The sequence below is a fragment of the Lontra canadensis genome, unplaced genomic scaffold, assembly GCF_010015895.1.
Source record: "Lontra canadensis isolate GAN:19392208 unplaced genomic scaffold, GSC_riverotter_1.0 scaffold122, whole genome shotgun sequence".
Lineage (NCBI taxonomy): Eukaryota > Metazoa > Chordata > Mammalia > Carnivora > Mustelidae > Lontra > Lontra canadensis.
This window is the reverse complement of record NW_022631116.1, coordinates 4,043,185-4,060,785: the sequence shown is the minus strand read 5'-3', so window position 1 is coordinate 4,060,785 and position 17,601 is coordinate 4,043,185. Positions and strand designations below refer to the sequence as shown.

At 59.9% G+C, this 17,601-nt stretch overlaps 1 protein-coding gene across 1 annotated transcript in view; it reads left to right on the top strand.

The window, feature by feature from the left end:
• The first annotated feature begins 7,016 nt into the window (after nt 1–7,016).
• MYO15A (myosin XVA) overlaps nt 7,017–17,601 on the top strand; it is a 49,411-nt gene continuing 38,826 nt past the window's right edge. Inside the window, exons 1-6 of the mRNA XM_032841311.1 lie at nt 7,017–10,634; nt 12,683–12,765; nt 13,369–13,432; nt 14,010–14,119; nt 14,462–14,536; nt 14,794–14,884. Coding sequence (XP_032697202.1) covers nt 7,017–10,634; nt 12,683–12,765; nt 13,369–13,432; nt 14,010–14,119; nt 14,462–14,536; nt 14,794–14,884 — 4,041 coding nt within the window. The remainder of the gene's footprint in view (nt 10,635–12,682; nt 12,766–13,368; nt 13,433–14,009; nt 14,120–14,461; nt 14,537–14,793; nt 14,885–17,601) is intronic.

Below are 17,601 nucleotides of genomic sequence, written 5' to 3'. Positions count from 1 at the left end.
CTCCTTTCCTGAGACAAAACAGGAATAATAGACATCATTAAATATACATGGGGCCCCAGGTGGTCGGCGTGGTGGGCTGGGCCTCTCTTCCCCGCAACACCGAGCTGCTGTGCTGGGCTGGCCATGTTCCTGGGGCCACCCGCAGGACCCCCATTAGGCGGCATGCAGGCAGGGAGCAGGCCACAGGACCCAGGTAAGAAGATCCTGGCCCCAGGCCCTTGGGGTCTGCCACAAGTACCTCTCCCCAGGGTGCAGAGAAGGGAAGAAGGGAGAGGGCAGTGGCAGAGCTGGGCCTTGCCCCTAACTCACAGTGAGGTGCTCCACTGGCCTCAGTTTTTTCATCCATAAACTGGGCATGACGCGCACAGAGTTTCCCTCTCAGCAATGGTCGGATGCCAGGACAGGTAAGTGCTGTGTGGCTTATCTCAGCCCCTCTCCCCACGGCCACAAGGCCTGGCCATGAGGTCCCATGCAAGGCTTTCTGCCTGGGTGATGGTCACTGCCACTTTCTGCCTTGCAGTTAGGGAAGGGCTCTGTGTTCACGGAGCATCAGATCCAGGCCTACTCTGCACCAGGCTGGCTGGGAAAGGCTGTGGGGGAGACAAGGCTAGAGATGGTCAGGCAGTGTGTGCTCGGGACAGGCATTGTCAGAGTCTCCAGCCACTGGGCCACCGTGTTCCTCACCACGGACAGGCTGTTTCCTGGGCCAGGTCTGTGTGTCCACAGATCAGGGCAATATGCCTCTCCGTGCTAAACATTTGGTTTTCTGGATGGGTGGCTGGCATCATTGTACTGTCTGGGCCCCTCATGAGAGCAGAAGGAACAGTGAGCAGTGCACACCCAGGTCGGTGTGAACTAGCAGCTTGCAGGGTCTCGTGCTGGAGAAGAGGTCCTTAGGGCTGGAGAAGGCCCCCCTAAGAGCCCCCCGAGGTCCTGCCCCCACCCCACCAGGCTGAGCAGCAAACACTGGGCCCCACCCCAGACAGCCCCCCTGTTCCCACCACTAACCTTCCCTGGGCCACCTTCTGTGCGGGGAGGCTTGGGCCGGACTAATCCAAAGCCCCTTCCTGCTCAGACAGCCTGTTTCCGTGAAGGTCAGTGAGACCCACACCCTCCCTCAGGCCCGGCCACAGACCGCAGGGCTGTGTTCCCAGAGAGTCCAGCCCACAGCTTTACAAGGCTCAGGGGCAAAGGAGCCAACGGTGTGAATATTCATTCCCATCTGTGCGTTTCTCTCCCTGTCCCTCCTCTGCAACCTCCGTTGGTAAGAATCCCCCCGGCCAAAGCTCATCTGCCTTCAGGATCCCCTCTAGCCTGGCCCCAGGAGCGGGGCTGGGGGGCTCGTACCACCTGCTGGGGAGGGGCGCCCCCTCAGCAGCTATTCGAGCCGCCTCTGCCCCGCCCCCCCCCGGTCCCCAGCTAGGAAACTCACCTTCTCCAAACTCTCCAGGCTCCTCTGCACCCACTTTTCCAGGATGGAGAGGCCAAGTCCAGGCCGCCGCCTCCGGGCTTTCACCCTGCAAGGGTTGACTCAACCTCCCTCTGTTTCTCTCCATTTCTCTGTCTCTCCTGGGTCTATCCCACTGATTTGCCACCTAATCTGTATTAGTTGGTCGTGCTGCCATAACGAAGTGTCACAGACTGGAGGTCCTAGACCACAGAAACGGATTTCCTTGCTGTTCTGGAGGCTGCAGGTCTGAGATCAAAATGGCGGCAGGATTGGTTTCTCCAGAGGCCTCTCTCCTCGGCTCACAGGCTTACAGGCCCCCTCGGCCAGCATTTTGTCTGTGCACCTTGTCCACTGAAAAAATTATGAGCCCCTGGACATGTCATTCTCTGTGGCCACCTCCTTTTCATGGCTCAGCTCCTCCAAGTACCTGCTCTCCCCCGTGTCAGTCTCCTCAGCCACCAGCTCTCCCCAGCCTGCTGCCCAAACAGCTCCTGCCCCAGCCCAACGCCATACGTTTCTAGACACCTGACCATTTCTAACCATGTCTACCTGGCCCAGCAAACTTGGTATAGCCAGTGAGCGCCCCCTCACCTCCATCCCTCATAGTCCATAAGGGCTGGAGTGGGAGACCCCGACTTCTTCCTCTGTCCTCCTATATAGGCTCACCCCACCCCCTGCCTCTGTTTCATGTGACTTGTGGATCTAAATTTCCCTGCCTTCTCATCTGGGCACCCCACGGTCCCTGCAACACTCCTTGTGCTAGAACAAACCCCAGGCCTCACCACACGGAGGCCCAAGAGCTTCTCCCACACTTACCAAGAAGCAATGTGACGCAATGGTCCAGAGCACGGACACTCGGGAGCCAGACCACCCAAGCTCGACCGTTTCAGGCTCTGTGGCCTCAGGCAACTCACCAGACCTCTCTGGGCCTGTCTCCTCATCTGTAAAGTAGGAAGAATGATACCTACTTCCCAAGGTTGTAGTGAGGGTTGGATGAACGCTGTGTGGCTGGGTAGTTCGAAATTCCTTGCTGGGGTTCTCTGCTGAGTGATGGAAACTCTCTAATCCGGAGCCCTTCAATATGGGATGGGAAGAGCGGTTCCCACCTTACATATCATGCAAATCTTGTGAGATATTATATATCTTAGATTATTATATATTAGAGCAAAGCATTCAGAACCAAGCCTGGCCCACAGTAAATCTTGGCAATGTTGGTTACTTTTGTTATTTTCAAAATACATATGTGGTCTTGGCACTCCTGACAGCCTAAAACCCTTCCAAGGCTCCATGCTATTCCAGGGACAGAGATCGAAGTCCCACCCCAGCCTCCAGGTCTCATGGAGCAGGTCCCTCCTGCATCCTGGCCACTTCTCACTCCACATACTCTGCCTTCCCTTGCCCCTCTCACCTCTTGGCCTTCCCACATGCTGTTCCACCTGGCTGGAACACTGTTCCCTCTTTCATTTGATCAGCTCCCACTCATCCTTCAGATCCTGGCTCAGGGGCACCTTCTTGGTCTTCCAATGGACTGTTATGTCCTGGCCTTTAGAGCCCTTCTCATGGCCAGCAGTGTTCCCCTAGGGGAGGCTCTTTGCTTCAACTCTATGTCCCCATGACCCTGAGAGTTCCACGAACACACAGACTGTGGCTGGTTCCAGTCAACCATGGGAGCCCCTAGCACCCAACACAGTGGCTGGCACTGAGTAGTTAAACACCCTGCTCCACATCCCCTGGGCTCCTCAGAGCACCATGAGCCCTCCTGCAGCAGGGTACACCTCTCTGAACTGCAGTCTCTTCATCTAAACCAAGGACCCTCCACTTAGGGCAGATGAAGGATGTGACTCTGGGACGTGTTCTTGAGCCCAAACTTACCCTGCCCGCTCTCCCTGGACTCAGTTTCCTCAACTCTCACACGGACCCTGGGAACGGGGTTGGATCTTGTGGTCCCAGGCCAACATTCTTCCCAAGAGCTCCTCTAGTGGGGTGTTTCCACGCACTGTTTCCAATCCCTTTTTTCTCCATTTTCACTTTTTCTTTTTTCAGATGTTATTTGTTGGAATCAGAAATGCACTCATATGGTTCAGAAATCCAAACGATACAGAAAGATTCACAGCCGGATAACCATTTTCATCAATATCTTGAATACCTTCTTCAATATTTCTATATGCACATGAAAGCAAATAGCAATGTATATTCCTTCCCCTACACTTGTTGCAAGAAAGAAGGCCTGGGTATGAGCCATAGTCAGCACTATTCACTGTGCTCTGATCATTAACAGATTCTGGGGATTGTCCCCTATCTGTACACAGAGATTGTCTCTGCTCCTTTTTTTTTTTAAATTTTTTTTAAATTTATTTATTTGTCAGAGAGAGATCACAAGTAGGCAGAGAGGCAGGCAGAGACAGAGGGAGAAGCAGGTTCCCTGCCGAGCAAGGAGCCCGATATGGGACTCGATCCCAGGACGCTGGGATCATGACCTGAACCGAAGGCAGCCGCTTAACCAACTGAGCCACCCAGGCGTCCCTGTCTCTGCTCCTTTTTATGGCTGTGTAGTACTCCACCATGGAAGGCACTACAGTGTGGGTACCAAGGAGTAGCTCGGTGTGTATACCGTTCCTATGTGCACAAGAGAGCTCTGCAGGATGGAGTCCTGGCCGTGGGCTCCTCCCTCCCTCCCTTTCTTTTTTCTAACAGCTTCGAGATATAATTCACATGCCACATGGTTCACCTATAAAAGCATGTCTGATACATTCACGGGCATGCACGCCCTGTGACCAGAGTGTTCCTGGCTTCCTTGAACCTTGTCGCATCAGGCTAGGACCACCCTCACCCCCCCTGCTCCGCGGGGACCACCCTTATGGTAGCTGCCTCTAGCACTCAACTCTCCATCTTTGACCAACCTGCCCCGTGTGCCCCTTGGGTACAGCTGCTCTGCCCTCCTCCCCAGCCTACTTTCCGCCTCTTTGTCCCCAACAGTGCAGCCCTGCGGGGTTCATGCCTTCTCCTCCATCGGCACTCATTCCCTGGTGTCGTCCTCGGGAACTGTCCTTCAACACTGCCTAGGTGCCCCGACACCCTAACTGATGTCATCAGTCCTGATCTCTGTGGTGCACCCCCACCCACGCCCCCACTGAGTCCCTGGAGATGCCTGATGGACACCTGAGACCAACAGTACAAGGCTGAGATGTCCGGCCATTCAGCCTCTACCTGTTTTGCTTACAGTGTTCCTCATTCAGCCAGTGGCATCTCTATCCTCCCCCTTGGGCAGGAAGGAAACCTCAGAGGTACTCACCGCGTCCCTGTAAATCTTAGCGGCTCTGCCTGCAAAAGGTACCAACATCCCGTGACTGCCCTCCAGCTCTGCCTCTGGGCCGGGCCAGGCCCCCGGTGTAGCTCACCTGGACCACCATGCTGCGGCTTTCACGCCAGTCTCCTGCTTCTGCTCTCATCCCATGCCCTCTCTCCACCTGAAGCAGCCAGAGTCGTCCTGGGAAGACCAAGGTCAAATTCCACCCCTTCTCTGCCACAACACTCCCACCACAACACCCTCACTTGCTGTCAAGGCCAAGTCCTCACCCTGACCTCTGACCTCACCTCCAATCTTCCCCTCTCACTGCACTCTGGTTACCCTGGTCTCACTGCTTCTCCATCACATCAGGGCCCTCCTGCTACCCCCCCCCAGGGGTCCCTCCAACACCTCCTGCAGCTCTTGATCCCCCATGTCCTTTCCCGGTGTCACCTTCCCCAGTCCCTACTCAGAATTGCACACACACAGTCCCTCCCTGCTTTATTTTAACCCCCAGCGCTCATCACCATCTGACCAATTATAGCTCTTCCTTACCTTCCTTGTTTGTTGGCAATCCCCCCACCCCTGTATGTCAACTCCCAGAGGGCAGGGTTTTTCTGTCTCCTGCTTACCTGCATCCCCAGTGCTTGGCCCATGAACGAACAAACAAACAAGGGCACGTTGGCTACAGCATCTGAGGGACAGAGTCCAGGCTGGCTGAGGAATCCAGGTGGGAGCCCCAGACAGGGACACAGCCTGGGCGATTGCTATTGGCATGTCAGAGATAAGCACCATGGAGGCCTCGGTGCCTGAGGGATGGAGACCTGACTGGGTCCCTGGCTTGGCCAGGGGTTAAACAAGGGCCTTCAGCCCCCCTCAAACTCCTGAAAGGCCCAAGCTCAGTTAAGCCCCTGCCTTCACCTATCAGTAACTGAGGATCTGTCTTCAGCTGCTCTGAGCCCTGTATGTCCTGATCCTTGATCTTTGGGGAGAGGGGGGAAGAGGACCCGAGGCCTCAGGTCTCAGAGCTCCTGCCCCTGAGTTCACAACCCCCAATGCCCCGATACCCACTGTCTAATGAGCAACAACCCGTACCACTTATGATGCCGATTCTCAAAAGTGGATTGGTCACTGTCCAGATGGTGGGTGTCTGGCCTGGGGGCCAAATGTCCACACTGGAGCAATGAGCTGCACCCAGAGAGGTGGGGCCACAAGAGCACGGCCTTCTCCGCAAGGACAGAAACTGGGAGGAGATGCCAGGGCTGGGGAGGCATCCCAGGTACGAGCCACGCATGTGGCCCCTCTAGCCACTTATGCTACCCAGCAGCTCCATCAAGTCTTGCTTCCTCATGGAGGAGACAGGGCATGGCTTACCACTTCCATCCTACAGATGAGAAAACTGAGGCCCAGAAAGGATAAAAGGATTTCCTGAAGCCACGCAGCCAGTTGCTGGCAGAGCTAGGAGTCAGAGCTATGATTGACCCGCCCTCTGTTTCCTACCCCAGCCCCCTGGCGTGCAGCTTCACAAGGCCCTCCTGGAGTTCCCCGAAGACACCCCCACTTTTTCCTGCCTTCTGAGCTGGCTGCCCGTTTCTCCCCAGTGCATTATTCATGTTCCCGAGAGCTGTCCAGCTCTGGTTACACTGACCACAGCCCTGGACACCTGCTCTGCCCACTCCCCTCCTCCATTGCCCAGGTCCTCCTGGGTCCAAGGTTCCCATCCAAGGTAATTCGGTGGGCTTTGAACCTCGCACCCTGGCTCAGGAGAGGTGGCTCCCCTCTGGCTCAGGACGCATGTGCTAGGTGGATTCCCACAGGTGGCTTCCCTGCTCTGGAACTCAGAGTCTCCCTCTGTGGAGTGGCAGTGGTCCAAGCATTCACTTCGGTGGGCTGAGGCGGGTGAGCCATAGGAAGGGCTTGACCCCTCAGCTTGGTTGTCCTCCTGGCGATTCTAAGGCCAAGGTGGTCGCCCCAGCACAGGCCTGGGCCAGACCTCCCCTGCTGCCCAGTAAACAACACCCACACACTTTCCACCGCAGCTGGGGTGAAACCCAAGGCGGCTCTGGAGGAGATGAATTATGGATCCGCCCTCCCGGAATCTGGTCACAGCCAGAAGCAGCTTGGCTGTCCCTTCCAGGGCCACCCGGGCCAGTGCCGGCTGCTCCCAGCCCGAGGAGGCCGCGTGTCCAGCGGCAGGAAGGAGACACAGCGTGTCCCTTTGGCTCCAAGTCCCCGAGCGCGTGACACGGGGCACAGCCCAGTGGGAAGCCGGCAGCCATCATGGCAAAGGAGGAGGAGGATGAGAAGAAAGCTAAGAAAGGGAAAAAGGGGAAGAAGGCCCCGGAGCCCGAGAAGCCAAAACGGAGCCTGAAGGGGACGTCGCGGCTGTTCATGGGCTTCCGCGACCGCACGCCCAAGATCTCCAAGAAGGGCCAGTTCCGAAGCGCGTCGGCCTTCTTCTGGGGCCTGAACACTGGCCCGCAGAAGACCAAACGCAAGAAGAAGGCGCGCACAGTGCTCAAGTCCACGTCGAAGCTCATGACGCAGATGCGCATGGGCAAGAAGAAGAGGGCGATGAAGGGCAAGAAGCCATCCTTCATGGTCATCCGCTTCCCGGGCCGGCGCGGCTACGGCCGCCTGCGGCCGCGCGCCCGCTCACTCAGCAAGGCGTCCACCGCCATCAACTGGCTCACCAAGAAGTTCCTCATCAAGAAGGCCGAGGAGTCCGGCAGCGAGCAGGCCACGCTGGACGCCTGGCTCAACCGCTCGGACTCCCGTGTGGGCTCCCGCAAGCTGCCCTTCCCGTCGGGCGCCGAGATCCTGCGGCACGGAGGCCGCCTCCGAAGGTTCCCCCGCAGCCGCAGCATCTACGCGTCCGGCGAGCCGGTGGGCTTCCTGCCCTTCGAGGACGAGGCCCCGTTCCGGCCCTCGGGCTCCCGCAGGTCGCTGTACGGGCTCGAGGGCTTCCAGGACCTGGGCGAGTATTACGACTACCACCGCGAGGGCGACGACTACTACGACCGGCAGTCGCTCTACCAGTATGAGGAGGAGGAGCCCTACCTGGACTACGGCGCCTACGGCCCCTACAGCCCGGCCTGGCCGCCGTATGGAGACCACCCCCACGGGTACCCGCCCGAGGACCCCTACGACTACTACCACCCGGACTATTACGGCAGCCCCTACTACCCCACGTACCCCTACAGCTACGGCTACGAGGATCACGAGCCCCCATATGCGCCCCCGGGGGGGTACGCATCCCCCTACAGCTACTATGATGGGTACCAAGGCGAGCTGTACCCGCACGGCTACTACCTGGATCCCTACGCCCCTTATGAGGCGCCATACCTGCCCTACAACCTCCCATACGACCTCCCGTACGACGTACCCTATTTTGATCCCTACGGGGGGCCCTATGGCACCCCCTATGCCGAAGGCATCTATGGTGGCGCGGACCAGGCTCTCTACCCTCCCGAAGCGCCCTATCTTTACCCAGAGGAGCCGGCCTTCGCCTACCCATGGGCACCGCCGCCCATCCTGTCGCCCCACAACCCATACGCCCACCCCATGGATGACATCGCGGAGCTGGAGGAGCCGGAGGAGGCAGGCGGCGAGCCGCAGAGCACCTCCTTCCGCCTGCCCAGCGCGGCCTTCTTCGAGCAGCAAGGCATGGACAAGCCCACCAGGTCCAAGCTGTCCCTCATCCGCCGGTTCCGCCTCTTCCCGCGGCCCCAGGTGAAGCTGTTCGGGAAGGAGAAGCTGGACGTGTCCCTGCCCCCGTCCCTGGACATCCCCCTGCCCTTGGGGGATGAGGACGAAGACGAGGACGAGGAGGAGATGCCCCCGGTGTCCCGGGTGCCCTACGCCCACCCCTTCTGGGGCTTCCTGACGCCGCGCCAGCGCAACCTCCAGCGCGCCCTCTCCGCCTTCGGCGCCCACCGGGGCCTGGGCTTCGGCCCCGAGTTTGGCCGCCCCCCGCCCCGCCCGGCCACCTCGCTGGCGAGGTTCATCAAAAAGACGCTGTCGGAAAAGAAGCCCATCCCGCGGCTCAGGAGCAGCCAGAAGGCGCGGCCGGGCGGCCCGGCGGTTCGGGAGGGGGCCTACAAGCGCTTCGGCTACAAGCTGGCGGGCATGGACGCGGAGCGGCCCAGCACGCCCATCGTGCTGCGGAGGGCCGAGGCGCGGGCCCGCAACAACAACTCCCGCCGGCCGCCCGCGCCCGCGCCCCCGCCCGCGCCCGCGCCCGCGCCCCCGCCCGCGCCCGCGCCCCGGCCACCCTCGCACTGGAGCGCGCTCCTCTCCCCGCGCTCAGCCAGGCGGCCCCCCAGCCCCCGCCCCGCGGCCCCGCCAGCCCCGGCCCCGGCCCTCGCCGGCCTGCCCCGGCCCGCGTCGCCCTACGGCTCCCTCCGCCGCCACCCGCCGCCCTGGGTCGCCCCGGCTCACGTGCCCCTCACGCCGCCCGCCAGCTGGTGGGCCTTCATGGAGCCCCCTCCCGCGAGCCTGGAGGGGCCCCCCGACCCGCTGGCATACCCGCGCCCCCGGCCCTCCTTCAGAGGCTCCCGCAGGCTACCTGCGGCCTTCGGCCTTCCCTGGACCCCACTGCCCTCTCCCCAGCCCTCGCTGAGGAGCCTGCCGGGCCTGGGCTACAGCTCGCCCGTGGGGGGTCTGTCCCCTCAGCCATCCCTCCACGCTCGGCCCTTCCAGACTCCCTTCTCGCCCCTACCCCGCCGGCCCCGCTCGCTTCGGGAGCCCCTGTCCCCGCGTTGTGGCTCTGGGCACCTGGGGCCACCCCGCTCACCGGTGCTGGGCTCCCCGAGGCCGCCCTCGCCGCCCTCTCTGTTGGGCCACAGCTCGCGGTGCCGGTCCCTCAACCTGCCCTCGCGCCGGTCCCTCAACCTGCCCTCGCGCCTGCCGCACACGTGGCGCCGGCTCAGTGAGCCCCCAACCAGAGCGGTGAAGCCGCGGGTGCGCCAGCCCTTTCCCGGGCCTCCCAGTGCTGGCCCCTGGCCGGTGGCCGCAGCTGCCCCTGAGCGCTGGGAGAGCCAGCGGGAGTCTGAGGACTCAGAGACACCCTGGACGGTGCCCCCGCTGGCCCCCAGCTGGGACGTGGACATGCCTCCCGCCCAGCGCCCACCCTCACCCTGGCCAGGAGGTGCAGGCAGCCGCTGCGGTTTTTCCAGGCCACCCCCTGTGCCAGAAAACCCCTTCCTTCAGCATGTGGGCCCTGTGAGGCCCCCTGCTTCCCAGCCTGAGGACCCAGACTCGGACATGACCAATGTCTTCCTGGGTAGACACCATGACCCAGGGCCTGGACAGTTGCTAAAGTCAGCCAGCCCGATCCCTGAGAAGCCAGAAGAAGATGCCGCTCTGGGGGAGCCTCGGCCACCAGCAGAGCCTGAGCCCTCCAGCCCAACACCCCCCAAGGATTCCCTGCCAGAGCGGAAGGCACTAAGGCTCAGCCTCTCCCACCCGCTGGCCACATGTGATAAGATGAGAGCCACGGGACCACCATGGCGCCGCTGGGGGACACTGCCCAGCGCCCCAGCCCCCTTGGCACCCTCTGGGGCTCCAGCGCCCCTGCCCAAGGTGGGTGAGCGGTGCCAGGCAGGCCCTGGGCGCTTTGCAGTGGTCATGCCCCAGGTACAAAAACTCAGTGCTTTCCAGCGAGTTCGTCCTGCCGCCCTGCAGCCCCCTGTCCAGGTGACCCAGGACCCAGAGTCCCGCCCCAAGCCAAGAGCCTGGAGTTTGCTCTGGTCCTGTTTCTGGCTGCCGGTGGAGGCCCATCGACCCTGGCCACAAGTGCTCACCAGCCCCCAGTCCTGCTGCCTGGGCCCTGGAGCCAACTGCCTGCCCCATGGGGGCCCCTGGGAAGAAGCTGGCCCCAAAAGCTGGTGGAACAAGGTATGAAGGCATAGGTCAGAGGGAGGGTTTGGGGGTTCTGTCCTGGGAAACAAGACAGGAGACAGCCTCACGATCCTGGTGAGCTGCTGCCTGCTTGGGCCTCAGTTTTCCCATCTGTAACCTGAGGAGAACAGCATTTGGCCTTCCAGAGCTTTTGGAAGATCGAACATGAAGGATGCCCAGCACAGGTGGGCACAATACAGAGACTCTGGAAACTCCTCCCAGTCATTTGAGGGAAGGGATCTTCTCCCAGCCTGCGCTCTGGGCAGCCCTGTCCTGGGCCAGTCTGGATGGCACGTCTGCCCTCAGCAGCCCCTCAGAGATCTTATCTGAGTACAGAACTTCAGGACATGCTTGTCCCCCCTCTCCCATCCTCACATCCATGTTCACACTGTTTCTCTTGCCACCTCCTGACCCTCCCCCGGGCTGGAGTCTTCCTCTTTCGACTTCCTGCTTAAGGTGAGTTCCTTGGGCTGCAGAATTCTGAACTATCCAAGGGTGAGAGGCTCAGGATCCAAACTTCCCGTGTCCTCATGGTATGGGGAGGAAACTGAGGCCCAGAAGGCCACACAGTGGATGAAGGACCAGCCCAGGAGTCTGCCTGGGCCCCCCGTGGGGTGCAAGGCAGGTGGCTTGTCTGAAGGGTGCCAAGCTCATGCCTGGCTACCACGCGCATGGTGGAACGCGAGCCTGATGCTGGGTGGCCCTCAGTGGAGGGGGGTGGTCACCGGAGACTCCCCCGGGACGCCTCGGGTGGGCGGGGCACGCAGGGAGGCCGGTGTTTCTCAGCCTCTGCACACAGTGCCCCGGGGAGCGGGTGGCCAGCTGGCCCGGCAATGGCGACTGGGGCAGCCTGGCTGCTGGGGGGGCCCTGGCCCCGGCGCCGGGTGCCCCGTGCCGTGTGGGCCGCAGCATTGTGGGAGCGGGGCGCGGGGCGCCCAGGGGTGAGGGGCAAGGATGCCTGGGCCCTCCTCACCCTGGAATACGTGAGTGGCTGAATTATTCAGGGTTTGTGGCCACTGGCGCACATGGCCAGACAGGTGGGCGGGAGGCCAGGGCCTGCAGGGTGATACTCTCTGTGCCCTACTTAACAGCCTGGTGACAGGCCTGCAGCACGCAGGGCTCCCTCCTGGGGTCCCCTTCCCTTGCCCGCTCAGAGGAGGGTGCAGGGAGGCTGGGAGGGCGGGATGCACACACGTTCTCACAGTTGTGTGGGTCACAGGCAGGTCTCTGGGCCTGGGACACGTTCTTAGGTGTACTGCAGCCAGGCTCTGAGCAAACGTGGCGTCCTTGGTGTCATGAGTGTGCACATAGATGGGCATGGTGGAGATCCCACAGCCCACGGAGGGCCAGGGGGAGGCGGTGCACAGGACCTTTGTCTTAAGATCCCCGCCAGCTGTGATCGAGAGAGCCCCAGCCCTCCATGCACTTGAGAATGGGTCAGACGGACTCTGAGAGTGTGTGTCTCTTAGCCAGGCAGGCTAGGCCCGCGTGCATGTCCACAGGCATGTTGTAAGACCACATGTGGGTGGGTGTGGGTAAGAGTTGCATGAGCTATGAATGCCTTTGCATATGAGTCTGAGCGCAGGGGTGTACGTGTTTGCTCTGGGCTGGAAGCAGAGGTGTGGTGCTGAGGGGCACAGTCTCAGTGTCCGCCCTCCACCAGCATGTGGATGTTCGTTAGATGGTCACCTAAGCAAAGATGTGGGGTCCACCCAGGGCCAGGATGTCGTCGCTGGGACAGCATGAGGTTGGGAGGACTTCCAAGCAGTCAGAGGGAACAGTATGTGCATGTGCTTAGCCCCAGGTCAAGGACACGGGAGCACCTGCCACAGGGGACACATGGGCACAGGGCAGGCCTGTGTCCCTGAGTTGCAGGCAGCCTCCATGGGCCACAGTATTCCACAGCAGGGAGGCCCCAGCACCCAGTCTGGCTTTGGCCTTGGGGTTCTCTCCTCCCCAGCAGGAGCAGGTCCCAGGGGTGTGCAGGACCGGCGGCCATGCACAGGTGCCCTCCGTCTGGGCTGACCCCAGACTCTCTCTGACAGATGCACTCCATCCGCAGCCTGCCCCCCACGAGGTTCCGCGAGCAGTGCCAGGACGACGGCGTGGAGGACATGACGCAGCTGGAGTGAGTGGAGTGTGGGGGTGGAGGGGTGGCAAGGGGTCATCACGGGGTGGCCCACTCCTGGCCAGGGCGCCTCCTCCTGAGAAGGGGGCCTCTCACCTCCTGGAATGTTTCCAGAGCCTCCACGTCCTCACCTGTGAAGTGGGGTCGTGTGGCGTCACAAAGCCAGTGTGTGCTTGTTAGAGCTGTGAGTCACGCAGGCCTGAGTTCAAATCCCAGGCCCACCACCTTCTGGCTGGGAGACCTTGGGCAGATCGCTTTGCCTTTCTGTGCCTCAGCTTCTCATCTGCAAGATGGGAGTGGGTGGCTGTTACTGTGAGGGTGCCGGCACCTTGGAGGGGCCCAAAATGGTAGAGTTGGTGTCATTATCCGGTGGCAATGACTCAGCCCTCACGTCTGCTTCCCCAGAGGATCCCCTTACCCAGGGAGGTAGAGACAGTGATTAGTATAGACATGGAGAAACCAAGGCACGGAGAAGTTAAGGACCTTGCCCAAGGCCTCACTGAGTTGGTGTCAGAGATGGGACTCAAGCTCAGGCCTTTCTGACCAAGGCCCTGCCATGAGGGGGAAGGTGGGCCCTGATGTCTTCTCTTCGTGTCCTCCCAGAGACCTCCAGGAGACCACCGTGCTGTCCAACCTCAAGACAAGATTTGAACGGAACCTCATTTATGTAAGTCCCAGGGCTGGCCCTTTCCTGGGCTCAGAGCACAAAGGTGGCTGCCTCTTGGGACCACAGTGGGAAGCACAGATTTCTCCTGCTGAGCTCCCAATGTGAGGCCTCTGGTTTGAAATGTGGGCTTTCTACCATTTGAGTATAACATGCTAGAGTCTGGGGTTCTAGATGGTGGATATCACCCACAAGGGCTCTGGACACCTCAGAATACCCTGGGCTCCTGACTCCCTCCCCACTCCAAGCAGGAGAGGTTTGAGCTCACCTTGAGGCAGAAGTTTCTGGAGCCTAGTCCTGACTATGCATAAATGGAGTACACAACCGCTGACATGGCCACCTTTGCAGATTTCGTGGCTGTGGGGTTTTGCTTACTTGAGCCTTCTCCGAGCCTCAGCCTGGTACAGAGTCCGAAATCCTTCAGCCAGAGTAGAGGACCCATCGAGCTGTCAGAGGGTCCCAGGCGTGAACACGGAGGCTAGGTGGCCAGAGACACCTGGCTCCGTGGAAACAGGCTCCCGGAAGCAGGGGAGGAGGTCTATGAGGAGGCATAGCATTAAGGCCACCATCTGCCCAGCAGACCTACATCGGTAGCATCCTGGTGTCTGTGAACCCATACCGAATGTTTGGAATCTATGGGCCTGAGCACGTGCAGCAGTACAGCGGGCGGGGCCTGGGAGAAAATCCCCCGTGAGTGTCTCTGGGGCTGGGGCAGCGGGGGGTGGGGGGTGCTGTCCTGGGGTCTCCTGGGTTGCTCTGCCTGAGCTGGGCAAGTCCCTGCCTGCGCCCAAGCCATGCATAGGGCCAGCTTACCTGTTTGGCCCAATGGTCTCTCCTCGAGTCTGGCCATGGTCCTCTCTAGGTCAAAGTCCTCTGTGGCTCCGACCAGAATGGGCGCAGGGAGCATTTCCCCAGGATGAAGAGTAGAGCAGAACTGGCTGCTTGGGTGGACAGAGATGCTCTCCAGCTGACCCCCAAGGGGTTTGAGAGGCAAGGTCCTGTCCCAGTGATACCTGTGGCCTGTCTCTCCAGGCACCTCTTTGCAATTGCAAATCTTGCTTTCGCCAAAATGCTTGATGCCAAACAGAACCAGTGCATAATCATCAGGTGGGTCAGGCTGGGGACCTTTGTGTCCGTGGGGCAGGGTGGGGGATGGGGGAACGTACGGGAGGAATCTCAGATGACAGGTCTGCATCAGGCCAGACCCGCTGTGGGAGCTGGGGTAAATCACTTGACATCTCTGGGCTGGGCCGACCCGCCCACGTCCTCTTATGTCATAGGAGGTCAAAGAAGGGTAAGGGTAGGGGGAGCCCAGAAGAGTCTGTGACCTTGTGGATGCTCACTTGGCTCCTTTGCCCGGTCAGTGGAGAGAGCGGTTCTGGGAAAACCGAGTCCACCAAGTTGATCCTGCGCTACCTGGCTGCTGTGAACCAGAAACGAGGCATCACGCAGCAGGTGAGTCTGTCTGTTGCGTGATCTGCCTGAGTCCCCAGGATTCCCGAGCTTAGTGCTCCCCCTGGGACAGGCTCCTAGGCCCCACTTGGAGGATGGGGAGGCTGAGGCCAGGGTTGCACTGGGAGGGCTTCTAGGACTCTGGCTTTTTCTGCCACCACCCTCCTCACCCAAGGCATGGCTGCAGGGGAGTCCCTTCTGCCCGTGCTCCAGAGCGGCTCTGGTTCCTGCCCTGCCGGGCCTGGCCAGAGCAGAAGCCCCATTTCTCCTGCCTGGCTTCATCTTCCTGGTGATGTAAGAGACAGGACAGGCCTAGGCATGGGGGTGGGCTGCAGAAGATGCTGGGGCACTGAGGACATGGAATCTGGGAGATGCAGGCTCGGAGCATTGTGGAGTGTGCTAGGTCCTCCAAACCTGAGAGTGTTAGGCCCTCAGGAAAACTTTCCCAAGGACATACTGTGTGCCAGGCCTGGGCTAGGAGATGAGGAAGCAGGCAGCAGCAATGCAAACAAATGTTCCCACACTCATGGGAATTTTGCTACAGTAGAGGAAACAGAAGGAAAGAGATACACAAGGAAAGTACATCTATGTGAAAGGGTGGGAAGTTGTGGACAAAAAAAAAAAAACAAAACAGCAAAACAATAGAGGAGGTTGGGGGAGTTTGGGGGTTTATAATTTGAAGCATGGTGGTCAGTGAAGTCTCTACTGAGAAGGCGAGGGAGTGGGCCCTAAAGACATCTGGGGAAAGAGCAAGCAGGTGGAGGGAAGGGCAAGTGCAAAGGCCCTGGGGTACAAAGAGGTCTGGTGTGTCCAGGGGTTAGCAAAGTGACCTGGGGGAGTCCAGATGAGGGAGGACAGTGGCTTTGACCAGGGAGGTAGTGACGGAGGTGGTGAGCACAGCTGGACCCGGGAGCAGTTTAAAGGTCAACTGATGACTTACTGAGGGACCAGATTTGGGGTGTGAGAGAGGGGATCGGTCCAAGGGCAACTCCAGGTATTTGGCCTGAGCCATAGGCAGCGTGGAGCTGCCATTAGCTGCATGGGCAGGGCAGTGGAAAAAAAACAGGTAGGAGTCTTTTCTCCCAGGGAGTCTGCTGGGCGTCCCTACAGCGATGGCGGGAAGACGGTGGATACGCCACCAGCCTGGAGCTCAGGGAAGGTGAGGCTGGAGGCAAAGGCCCAGCAACTCAGACTCCAGAACCTTCCTTTGCCCCAGGCTGGGCTTTCAAATCCTCTAAGTGTGGATTTCTGGAAGGACTGTCTAGGTGGGCAGGGCAACGTGCGCTTTGAGCACCCCTATGTCCAGTGTGATACGGAGTCACACCAGGACGGCCCAGCAGCCCTGGGAGGCAGGTGCATTTGTGTCCGTTTACAGACTGGGAATCTGGGGTCTGGGAAGGGAGAGCACTTACCCAGAGTCCCAAAGTGTGGGGGTGGAGGAGCTGGGATTTGAAGCTCAAGGCAGAGAGCTGTCTCGGCAGGGGTTGGGAAGGACGATGAGAGTGGTGGGATGTGGCTGAATCTGGGGGTTTCTGTGCCAGGCCTTCCGTAGACAGAGGATGGGCCTGCCAGCTGTGATGCTGTGGGCTCATTTCCTAGCTGCTGCTGGCCCCGCTCACGTAATCTGACAGTCCTTACCTAGGGTCGGTTTCAGGTACGGCTGGATCTAGGGTCTTAAACAGCATTCCTTGTTTTGGCTCCATCCCCATCTATGGGCATCATTCATTCTCTCTCCCATTGATCAGCAAGACACGGCCACAGTGTGCCACCTGCACCTCCTAACGTGCCAGGAAAAGTTTTAGGGTTCTCTCTTGTTGGACTAGTTTGGGCCACGTGTCCTCATTGGGCTCAGCTGTGCCTCAGTGGGCCGAGGCCTGGGCCAAAGTCTCTGCCTCTGGGCTGGGAATGCGACAGGCATTCCCCAGGGATGGAGGGTGGCTGGATGCCACCCAGCCCAAACTACAGGCCGTCACCCCACCTGCGTGTTGAGCTAGGGGGCCCCCCAGGACCGCATGCTCACCCATCTAGCCCAGCAGTCCTCTTCCCACTCCCTGGCTGTGTGCTAAGGACAGAGGAGCAGCTGACTCCCACTCAGACACCCTCAAGGGGATTCCAGAGTAGGGGATAGCGTGAGCCAACATCCAGGCAGACGCCGACTCACTGAACAACCCCAGGCCACCTCACACTCTTGTCTGGGCTGCGGTCTACTTCTTTGTGCGACGGACATGGTATTTCCTGACTAAACGGGACCATGACCGTGAACAGATGGAAGGAACTGGCGCCTTCCCCCAAGTAACATTTCTGCAAAGAGCAGGCCTTCCAGCTGCTTCTTTCTGAGAATTCATCCCGAGGAAATGACTCAGCCTGAAAGTGCTGTGTACACAGTTACCCACATGCTTGGCACAGTGTTGTGATCTCACTCGTGGGACTCTGCAGTCCCCTGGCTCACACCTCACCTTTCCACGTGTTTCCTGATCTGTGAAACGGGTGTGTCAGTACCTACCTCCAGGATGGTTCACAGCCATATAATTAGGGCCACTAATCCTGCAATTCTGGCACGTGGTAGGTGCCACTGGCTCTGCCTTGGGCAGCTCTGCAGTCCTAAAACGCTGGTCTTCATGTCATTCATTCAGCACATATTTTTTGAGGGCCTCTGATGCTCCTGGTCTCGCGAAGATGCTGGGGACCCAGAGATGGCACGCAAAGATTTTTGCCTGTGG